General features: G+C 35.9%; 1 protein-coding gene across 1 annotated transcript in view; it reads left to right on the top strand.

The window, feature by feature from the left end:
- Positions 1-12,054, top strand: part of KCNK2 (potassium two pore domain channel subfamily K member 2) — a 151,530-nt gene that overhangs the window by 99,406 nt on the left and 40,070 nt on the right. The window contains exon 5 of the mRNA XM_027870681.1: positions 871-1,063. Within this exon, the coding sequence (XP_027726482.1) occupies positions 871-1,063 (193 nt within the window). The remainder of the gene's footprint in view (positions 1-870; positions 1,064-12,054) is intronic.

Genomic DNA, 12,054 nt, shown 5'->3' with positions numbered 1-12,054 from the left:
CTTCCTTCCTTCCTTCCTTCCTTCCTTCCTTCCTTCCTTCCTTCCTTTCTTCCTTCCTTCTTATCCATTTTTTAGTCAAGTAAGCTAAATAACCACAAGAACCTATATTAGGACCTTGACCTTTGTTTAAGTCAAGTCAAGTCAAGTCAAGTTAAAAACAAAAACAAAAACAAACAAAAAGCATTCATTAAGCACCTATTATGTGTCATGCACTTTGCTAAATGCTGGAGATACAAAGGCAAAAAAAAAAAGTGCCCTACTCTTGTGATCCAAATGGCAGAGACAACATGCTAAGTGCTATACAAGAACAATATATAAACAGGATAATTTAGAAGTCATTTCAGAGAAAAAGCACTAGCCTTAAAGGGGACTGGAAAAGGCTTCTTGCAGAGCATATTTCAACTGAGACTTGAAGGAAGCCAGGGAAGCCAGGAGGTAAAGATAAAGAAGGAGAGAATTCCAGGTGTGAGGGACAGCCACAAATATACAAGGTCAGGAAATAAAGTGTCTTATTATCTCATTTTGCATAGCAAATATTGAGTCCTAGGCTCACTCTCTCATCACAACTAAAGATACTTTTAGAAAGACACTTACCTCCTAATTTCACTGTAGAATAAAAAATATATTTTTAGTCTAAGCAAAAAATAACATAAATGTATAAATTTGAACAATTAAACTAATTAAATCCTATTAAAATGCTTACCCTGGGGCCATGTACATTGAACATGTCTTCTAGGGGTAGAGATACTTGATAGTTAATCACTAGAGGACTAAGAAGCATGGTTACTTGCAATTATTTTTGCATAACTGTACATGTCCAGTTTTTCAGGCATATCAATAATGAAAGTCTTCTTTTTCTTTCATGCCTAGAAGTGGAATGTGAGTCAGACTAAAATTCGAATCATCTCCACAATCATCTTCATATTGTTTGGGTGTGTTCTCTTTGTTGCCCTACCTGCAGTCATATTCAAGCACATAGAAGGTTGGAGTGCCCTTGATGCCATTTATTTTGTGGTCATCACTTTAACAACCATTGGTTTTGGTGATTATGTTGCAGGTAAGGGTCTTTGTTTCTATTTTTGTTTTCAGTGCTCACATCTATTCTTTTCATGGTTATTTCAATGGTGTTTGAATGAGAAGAAAGTAAAGACTCTTTTGTTATTGACTTGGACTGAACATCATGGTAGAATTAAAGAGTATAGTTATTATGTGACATTAGAGATGGGCAGAAGTGTGATGACTTAACTTCCACTTTGTAAAGGAATTTTAAACTTCTTATTCTACAGTCTTACTGTAGGTTTAGAAACTATGGCAGTGCCAGTTTTCATTGTTACTCTTTAAAGCAATTCTGACTTAAGAAAATGTTATGTTACATGATAGCATTTAAGAGAAAAAAATCTGATTTCAACTTTCATCTTTTACCTTTGCTTTACATGTACTTTTTTCTCTTTCTATTTGCCTTGCTGAAAAATGTCATGTTCTATTGTATTTTGGTTTCACCAATTCTATGATTTTTTTTTTACTCCAACTCTTTTTTGACTCCCTATAATATCCTATTCATCTTCTGCTCTTATCTTTTAAGACTTCTGCCTTTAGCAGAAAATTTGCTAAGTCAGTTCCCACAAATACTGATTCATAGTTTCACTGAATATTATGGCTAGAAGGGACCATAGAGATTATTTAGTCTGAATCTCTCATTTTAGAGATGAGGAACTTTCATCCCAGAAAGGTGACATGTTCGAGTGTAGCCAAAGCGGGATTTAATCCAGGACTTCTTGGCCTAAGACCAAGGGACCAAAATTCTTTCCCCTCCATCATTCTGCCTTTCTATGATAAATTGGGAAACACATTTTCATTTTTTCTTTTCTTTTTTCTTTTGCTGTAACCCAATCAGTGTTTTTATCAATATAGGAAACACTGTGTTATGAACTCACTCTACCAAGGCAGATCAGCACCTTTTCCACAATCTATAATCTTAGTGAACTGCCTAGGGATGAAGGGAAGAGAAGTGTGTGTGCTAAAAGATTACCTTCTTTGGCCAGGGTCACATATCCAATGTGTCATAGGAAGGATTTGAATCCAGCTTTTCCTGTCTCTGAGGCCAATTTTCTAACCGTTATGCCTCACAACCTTTCTTTACTTCGATCAGATACTCTAAAACTATTTTTTTTCTTTAAAATACCAAAGCAATTCTCAATTTTCAGAAGATAATTATCTAGCCTAGAAAATGATATATTTTCATTTATATTCTTACTTCACCTTGATCCTTCCTTTGGCATTTTTATTACTTGTTAACATATTCATAAGAAGGTAAGAAGGGGAGAAAAAGGAAGAGAAAATTCATCATTCAATTGGTTTCATTTGGGAAATAGGACAAATCATGGCCAAAATTAGATTTAGGGGTCATCTATGAATTTCACTTTCTATTTTTGTGTTCCTTCTCTTAACATCTATCATAAGACTATCAGAGTTATTTGTGTATGCTCTACTTCAAAATTTACCTAAATGAAGTGACTGAAAAAAAAAGAATGATCCTGTTGTGAGATCACTGAAATCTTTCTTTAAAAATTATGTTTTCTGCTCAATCCTTAGTTTAAAACATCTTCTCTCTCAAAAAGTTTTTTTAAAGAAAATGGTTTTTGATATTACTGAAAAGTTTTGTAATTCCAAGATCTGTGTTGTGTTGGAGGCATGTGGAAAAGTTGATTGCCTAAGGAGCAAAGAAGATGTAAATTCTTAGTATATATCATTGTATACATGATCGGAGGGAGAAAGAATGAAATCTTTTCAGAAAGAAATATGGAATCAAATGATTGAGAAACCCAATTTAAGTCTGTCATAGGGGTTTATGCTCCTGGCACACAGATGTACTGTATGACTGTAATTGTGTGTTCTCTGTTCCTACTGGATAGAAAGCAGGAAAATGAGAGATATCAATGAGTGCAGAGAACCAGAGAACAGATGTTAGCTTTCTCTTTTCACTTGGCTACTCTTTCTTGTGTTAAGACAACTAGAGTCTAAGAAGTGAGGCAATGAGAATTCTGAGCACTGTTGACTAAGAAAGCCTGCGGCAGTCAGAGAGCTGGACCTAAGAATTTATAACTAGCCACTGGCAAAAGCTACTAGGGATTTTTAACTCCACCCTACTGAAATTTTGGAACTTATCCCCAAGCTCTAGGACAGATCTGATATCAAGATAAGGATTCTGAGTAGAAAGAGTTGCCCTAACCATGTCTGTGGATAAAACCAGGGTTAAGTTAATCAGATTGATAGCAGTTATAGATTGAAGATAAAAGGTACTACATTGTACCTAAGCATTTATTTCTTTCAGGGGTAGGGAACCTACTGTCTCCAGGATATATGTGGCCCTCTAGATCCCCAAGTGTGGCTCTTTGACTGAATCCATGAACTGAATTGACTGAATCCATTGACTGAATCACAGAACAAATCCTTTTATTAAGGATTTGTACACTCATGTGTGTATATGTATACATATACATATACATATGCTGTGTATGTACTACATACTATGTATGCATATACATGTATATTCACATATGCATATATTATTTAAATTTTTAAAATTTTATTCAAATTTATTTAAATAGTATATATGTACTTTTTAAAGAAATAAGTTGTTTATTATTAAATTTATATGACATGATGTATATAAATATATGTTTCATATATATGAATTTATCTAATCTTTTCAAAATGGTGCTTAACAGCGATGATTGGGTTCAGCCGATTTAATTTTTGTGTTTAACAAATTCACAAAGATCATTTAAGGGACTCATTTGGAAGACATGGGGGATATTTAACATGGAAAAGAGATGTCATAGGAGAGAAACCACTTTCAGATATTTGAAGAACTGTTATATGAAAATGGGATTGCCCTTGACCTGTTCTAGGTAATAATTTAAAGTGGTGAAGTACTCTCTGGATCCAGAGAACCCCACAAAAATCATGTAAATCAAGAGGTTCAAATCTCCGGATCCACTTCAAGAACACCCGTGAAGCAGCTCAAGTTATTGAGGCATGCATATCTGAAAAGCTATCAAGAATTTGAAAGATGTCACATTGAAGAAACTATGTGTTCCCTTCAGGCGATAAAATGGTGGAGTTGGCAGGTATGCCCAGGCTAAGCAGTGGTGCTGGACACAGGGTCATTGGCCCCAAAAGAGTGCTGAATTCTTGCTGCATATGCTTAAAAATGCAGAGAGTAATGCAGAACTGAAGAGTTTGGATGTGGATTCTCTTGTCATTGAGCATATCCAGGTTAACAAGGCTCCCAAAATGTGACGGCGTACTTACAGGGCTCATGGTTGAATCCACCCATACATGAGTTCTCCTTGCCATATTGCGATGATACTTACTGAAAAGGAACAAATTGTTCCTAAACCAGAAGAGGAGGTTGCTCAAAAGAAAAAGATATTGCAGAAGAAACTGAAGAAACAAAAGCTTATGGCATGGGGAGTAAATATGACATTAGAATGCAAATAAAAGTGAAATGAAAACATTTGTTACAGTAAAAAAAAAAAAGAAAATGAGATTATCTTATTCTTCTTTAACTTGGAGGGTAGACCAATTAAGACCAATGGGTAGAAGTTACAGGAAAGACAGTTTTGTTTCAATATAAAGAAGAGCTTCCAAAGAGGACGGTAAGAAAAATGGAATGGGTAACATCATGTGATTGTGAGTTTTTTCTAATACTGGAAGTGTTTGAACAAAGAAGCTAGATGACCGTTGCTTAGGGATGCTATAATGAAAATGTCACATTCATGTAGAATTGGGATTAAATGGCCTCTAAGATCTTTTCTAACTTTGAGTCTATGATTCTCTAGGGAAGACATGCTAATCTCTTTATTAACTATGTCTCTGGAACAGTCCTGCTTGTTTGGAACACAAGACAGGTAGTTACCTCTACTCCTCTATTGTTAGCTTACCCTAATTGCAAACAAAAAAGCAAAAAAGGAGGAAAGAAAGGGTCTCCTGATTGTTTAATTAGCCAATCCCAAAATATAAACAGAAGTAGTAGGTAGTAGCTTTATCCCTTTTTAATCTCATTTCTGTATATTAAATGGCCCATCCATTATGCAAATCATCATATTTATAAGAAAATAATATTTCTACTTGTTAAAAACATGTTATAGCTTTTTAATGGAAAATAGCATAGTAAAAACTCGTAACAGAGTCTGAAAAAAGAATCTGTCAGAATAAAGAACTGAATGTCATCCATCCTTTACAACATACGAATTTTAACATGATCAAAGAAATCAGCAAATATAAAGTGTTGTATAAGGGTAAAAAGGTTTTTTTTCAAGCCATGAAAGGTATATTTTCATGAAAGGGTAAAGCAATATTGGTAACCATAATTGGAGTCTAAATTACTTGTAAAGAAAGGAATATATTATTTGAACATGAACAGTTTAAAAATAGAGTAGTATACATAACAGCCAGATGATAAAACATTAATACCTTTCTAGTGAATTATTTTAACAATACAGTCACCTTGAAGTAGATAAGATATTTGAATCAGATGAACTGGCTGTTATGTGGGACTCTATATATATGAAGATGAGACCGTAAATAAGGTGAACTGGAACATCACTTCAAAATACTTTAATTCAGAAATGTGAACAAAATGTTGCCAATCTTATACTGCAGAAACTGTAAGTCCTATATGTTAAAATAAGCAAGAGAGCATGTTAACATAATAAATACTTGTGAAGGTGAAAATTCACCTTTAGTGACTAACTCACCATAATAATAAAAAAAAGTATTGATTTAATTTGGAGATTTGTAAAAAAAAAAAATAGATTGAGAACTGGAAGTGATGTCAGAGGTCATCTTATCCTACCCTTTGTAGATGAATCAAGACCTGGGGAGGGTTAGTGTCTCACCAAAAGTCACATTTTATATGCCATGTTTGAACCTGGATCCTGTGTCTCCAAACTTTGTACTTTTCCCACTGTATCTCATTGAGTCCTCTTCATAGAATTTCTCTACCTCTTTCTCCTCTGCAACAGCTGCTGAAACACAAGCTGTCACTTTTTGGTGGGGGTACTTTTGATGATTCTCATCATTGCACCACAGTCAGCGCTAGATTACTAAGTGTTCCATGAAATGGTATTTCTTGCTGCTTTTGGATGCCCAATAAAACCTAATCTACCATTCCTTTTATTTACTTCTCTCAGAGCAATATGTGTATATTATTTTCATTTAGCCAAAATTTCCTTGTAACTTTGTTTCATTTATAGCAGGAATGTAAAGTTAGAAACTCTATTAGTATAGCAATTTGTTAACAATTGGACAAGCATCCCACATCTATAGTAGCAAGAATTAAGTCAATGCCTAAAAATATTAAGCATTTAGATAAGCTGTCTAAAAATGGTGTAATTCTACTACTGTCTGACATTTTTTCTTTATCAGTCTGCTACTATCTCTATTAGGGATCCACACAGGATGAAGGACAATTTTGTATTTTTTTTTATTTAGGTAACTATTGCTCAAAATGTCATCACCTAGTGACCAGTCTACTGGAGATGGGTCTCTTTTTGCTTGCATAGATAGGTTCTTCTTTGGCAACTTTTTTTTAGCCTGTTAAAACCTTCCAGGCCTTGTGTACCATTCAAGTAGCCTTTGAGAATCCAAATGATTCTGGGACTTCAGAAGACTGAATTTTAGACCTAAGAGAAGGAATAGGGTTTGTGAGGTATTTAGCAGTTCCTAGTTTCGTAGATTTTGCCTGCTTCATCACATTACATAAATTTCAACTTGGAAGTGACAATTAAGAATGGGAAAATATACTTTTCTGAGATTAAAATACACACACAAAACATTGTGGGTTGACTGTTTTATCCAAACACAGACCTTAAGTGATTAAGTTAATTTACCCTTCTCAAAATGTGACATCCTGTTTATAAGGAAGAAGACATAAAAAGTCATCTTGATCATGAACAAGTTCTTCTAAAACAGAATCTTGGTGAACTTACGTGTTAAGTAAGTCATGAGTAGTTGGATAAAGCTTTCCTAAGCATCGGTTTTGAAAAAGAAAGTTCTTGGGAAAAAATGTCCTTTTGTTTTCACTAAAATGGAAATATTTGAAAAATGGAATTACCTGGTGAACCTATTTTGCAGCCACTTTCCATACAAAACTCCCAAGTCAGTGCTTTAAATTTTCAAACCTGTTTTCCCATGAGCATTGTAAGCATAAATCATCCATCATAAGATATTGCTGCTGCTGCTGGCATCCTTTCTCCCAGGAATGTCTGAGCAGATGAGGACCATCACCTTTATTTGTAAGATTTTGAAGGTTCTTTTATTATACCTTGAAAAATCTCTTCTTTTCTTCAATGCCTTTTTAGAGTAGAGTTGTATTTGTGGCTAGGGTAATACTTCTTCAGTGTAAAACTTACTTTCTTTATTGTTATGCTTTCATTAGAAATGTGGTATCACCTGTATGTGTAAGATTAAGAAGTAGTATGACCACTTGAAATTTCCATGTCAAATGGAATAGGTTACTTGAACTTATGTAACCAAGCCCTAGCCCCAAATGGGGCAAGCTCAGTTATTTATGTGCATGTGGAGTAGAAGATGTTGGCGCAGAAGGTAATGTGATGGGGGTAGGTGGATGGAAGGCAACAACAACACAGAAGATAATTGTGTAATCGTTCCAGGAAAGGGTGGTCCATCATCTGAAGTCTGAGTCCTTAGTGGTGATAATAGGCCTGGAAATAGAAAATCTCAGTGGTAGACATTTGGTGGGGTGGAGGGGAGGCTGGCAGTTAGCATTCCTCTGAAGGACCATGAAGCAAGGCATGGTGGGAAGCATGAATCCACACACCTAATGAGAAAGTATACCTTATCCTTCTTTTCTTTTGGAATTCTTTATCTGTGCCCTGGAACAAAACTCTTTTCATGCCATACCATTGACAGGTCTGTATACAACAGATAGAAAGTATGTGGATAAAACTTTTATAAATTCAATTTAATTCAATTTAACAAATATTTATTAAGCACTCATTCATCTAGGTGCCTGGGATATATAAATGCAAAATAACAGTACCTGCCCTCAAAGAGCTTATAATTTAAGAGGGATGATAGGATATATACAATAACTAAATATGTTATAATATTATAGATGACTAGGAGAGGTCAATCAGAGAAGAATGAAACATCAGGGAGAAAGGGATCATTTGTAATTGAGGGTAGACTTGCCAACTAGTTGTTATTTTACTAGACTGGCTGGTATTTGATCACAGAAGCTGGTTGCTTCTCACTAGTATGCCATTTTGTATCTGTTGAGTTTTTGTTATAGTAGTTACTACTGTTAGTTTTAATTTTGGCAAGCTCAGCTAGGAGGTATCAGGGAAAATTTCATGAGTGACCTACTTCTGAGCTGGACTCAAAGGAAGAGAGGAAGAGAAGGATTTTAAAAAGCAGAGTTAGGACAGGAGAGAGCAGGATGAAGCTAGTACCTCATTAGGTTAGAATATAGAATACATAAAGGGAAGTGAAATACTCTGGAGTGATAAACTGTAGGCATTTACAGCCTACATACCATATAGGGTCTTAAATGCAAAAATGTTGATATTTTATCTTTTAGGTAATTGGAATCACTGAATGTCATAAGGCCATAATTTCAGAGCTTGAGGAGACATCATAGACCATCGAGTTCAGCCCCTCATTTCAGATTCTAACAACACATTACAATAATTAGCTCATCTAAGCCTAGCATATAATATAATAACCCCTCAGATCCACTTGGTTTCCTTCTCTTCAACATTAGGGGATTTATTTTATATGAAAAGTTCTGATTTTGGTCATGATTGCTCTGAGCCCCCATTTGAAAAATTCTTAAAACTTAGCCAGAGGTCAGGCCCCTTCCATAACCTTACATTTGTATATATCTCTAATTTACCTTCCTTTTATGTCTTTCTGTAGTTCACCTTATGTTTGCATCTACCTCTAGTTAGCCTCTTTGTGGGCAGTTAGGTGTTACAGTGAATAGAGCACCAGATGTGGAGCCGGGAAAACCTGAGGTCATACCTGACCTTAGATATTTACTATCTGGGTCATCCTAGACAAGTCACTTAACTTCTCTTTGCCTCACTTTCCTCATCTGTAAAATGAGGATAATAATAGCACCTAACTTCATGGTTGTTGTGAGGATCAAATGAGATAAGAATCATAAAGCACTTAGTACAGCGCCTGTCCTGTAGTAAGTGCTGTATTAGCTATTAGCTGTTAGGAAGTAAAATTCAGGTTACTACACTGTTTGGATAACAAAACAGCAGATTGTTATGGTGGATAGACAAGCATCAGAAGGGACTCTGAGACTCTGGGTCTAGACTGCAGTTCCTCCTTATGACCTAGCACATAAACTTTGGAGGGCTCTGATGCAAACCAACGCTAGCTTATGCTTTACATTCAGTAAATGCTAGTTGACTGATTGACTTACTGTCACTGTCGGGGTACTCTGCTTCTCATTGTGATTTGTGGAGAGGGAGGTCTCAATGACAGGCTCTAGCAACATCATGATTCTTCCCTCTCACATGTGAACTTGAGCTCTTGAGTTTCCATTTCCAATGACCAACAGGTATTTTGTATTCCCTATATCTATGTGGCTCTTTTTGGATTTTCCAACTATATAGCTGGAGCTTACACAGTTGTAGTCAACATCTGGGGCATAGATGTACAATCAATCCTCTATAATGCCTGTGTAACACATATAGGCTTGGAATCTACTCCAGGGCAGGAACTAGACATAGTCACCTATAATGACCAAAAGCACGTTCCTAACGACCATCTTATTCCTCTACCCAGTCACCTTCAGTGACTCCTCATTACCGGTAGGATAAATTGTAAACCCTTTATCATAGAACTTAAGACCCTGAAATTCCCACTAGCATTATCAGTTTAATTTCACATGATGCCTGATTGCTTCAGCCCAGAATCAGCTAGTCAATCTGAGGGAAATACTTTGTGCCTTTCATCAAGCTACTTTTGTCCTAAAATGTATCTAGAAATCAACTTTTCATTTCCCACCTCTGTGAATTTGCTCAAGCTGTCCCCCATGGCTGGAATTCACTCCTTTTTACTTCTGCCTCTTAGAATCCTTATCTTCCTTCAAGACACAGCTCAGGTATCACCTCTTCTGTTAGAGTTTCCCTGACCTAGCACCTGTTCTGTACCCCCTCCCATTATTATGCTTTCTCCATCCCTAAATTACCTTATATTTCTGTTTTTTTTATATGTAACTAAATCCTCCCCCTCAGCTCCCCCTCTTCTCCCCAACATGAGATCCTCAAGAACCAAGAATTTAATTTTTTAGTCTTTATATCCCTAGCACCCCTGGAACAGTGCCTTGTGCTTAAAAAAAATCTAGAGCTATGATTTTATGGTGCAGGGATCTCAGGGTGAAGAAATTCCCTTTACCAATACAGATTCTCAGCAGCTGTACAACTCATAGCCTTAGACAGTGACTTGGGGTACTTAGACTAGTCTAGGGTCACACAGTTAGTAAATACCAGAAGAAGGATTTGAATCAAAGTCCAGCAGCTCTCTTCCACCACAATGCTGCCTCTCACCAGGCACATAGTAGGTGTTTTGTTTTTTTTTTTTTTAAATTGAATTGCTGACAATATGTGAAACATGGAGAGGTTCAGGACAGGTATAATTACCCATATATAGGTGGGTCACTGTGACTCCTAGTTTACAATTGTCTTTCAATTACATGGAATTATGTATTTGACCCCTAACCTGTGAAGTTTTCTCTGAGTCCCCAGTCAAGAAAGTTCTTTCCCTTCAGAACTCACCTAGCACTTTGTTTTGCAGTGCTCTAATGCATATATTATAATCTAGCACATTATTTATGTTTGTGACTCCTCCCCTTCTTCTAGATGGTCAGCTCTGAGAGGACAATGTCTTATCCAAACTTCACTTTTTCCCAAGTGTCTAGTGGAGTGTATTGCATACGGTAGTTCATATGTGCTTATTTAATTAATTAATTAAATGGAAATGTGCCAAGAATTTTTTTTAAATCCATAGCTATAAATGCAAAGAATTGGGCTAGTTAGGTGACATTTAATGGAAGAAATAGGAATAGAATAGGTGGAAGGAATAAGATAGCCTAATCTAGGCAGTAGGGACAACATGAAGAAGGAAGCAGACAGGAATTATGATGATATACCTTCCCAGGGACATAATTAACTATGAATTTGTCATACTAATCAAATTAAGACCATTAAGGATGGCTGTCATTACCTGGCAAGCATACCAAGACAGTCAAAGTGTTTATTGACTGGAAAATGACTAAACTAGTTTTGCTTACGAATATAATCAAATATTACTGTAGCATAAAAATGATGAATAAGAAAAATACAAAGCACAAGAGGACTTACGTGACATGATGCAAAGTGAATAAGCAGAACAAAGAAAATATACATAATGACTAAAACAATAGAAAGGAAAAGAAGAAAAGAAAAAAGAAAACCAAAACGGAACACTAATTAAAATTGCCAAGCTTGGCCCCAAAGAAGAATTAAGAAATTGCATCTCCTTCCTTTCTTTGAAGAGGTAGGGGAACTATGGGTGTGGAATATTAAACAAACTGTCTAACTTGGTTGATGTGATAGTTTTGTTGAACAGCCTTTTTATTTATCTTTCTTATGCTTTGTGGCAGGGGTGGTTTGCTGGAGAGGACAATGGGAAGAATGTAAATGAATATAAAAGACAAAAGATATTAATAAGTATTTAAAATAAACACAGAAATGAAGGAATGAATAAAAGAATGAACACCACTTTTGCAACCTAAAGCATATAATGAGTTGGCCAGTCTGGGAAATTACTTTATGCTTTTGATCAATATAGCTCCCCCCCCCCCCAAAATGCATCCTTCTTCCTTACCACCTCATCCTCAGTTGGCTTTTCTTATGCTTTCTAAACTTCTCCAGGGTGTCTATCTGGAATCAGGACATTAATATAAGAGCCTAAAGTAGGGTGTTGTGTGGTGTGGTGTGGTGTGGGGTTTGTGTGTGTGTGTGTGTGTGT

Source organism: Vombatus ursinus, unplaced genomic scaffold (genome assembly GCF_900497805.2).
Source record: "Vombatus ursinus unplaced genomic scaffold, bare-nosed wombat genome assembly UNPS02014798.1, whole genome shotgun sequence".
Taxonomy (NCBI): Eukaryota; Metazoa; Chordata; class Mammalia; order Diprotodontia; family Vombatidae; genus Vombatus; species Vombatus ursinus.
Note: the sequence above shows the minus strand (reverse complement) of the source record. Positions and strands in the feature narration are given on the sequence as shown.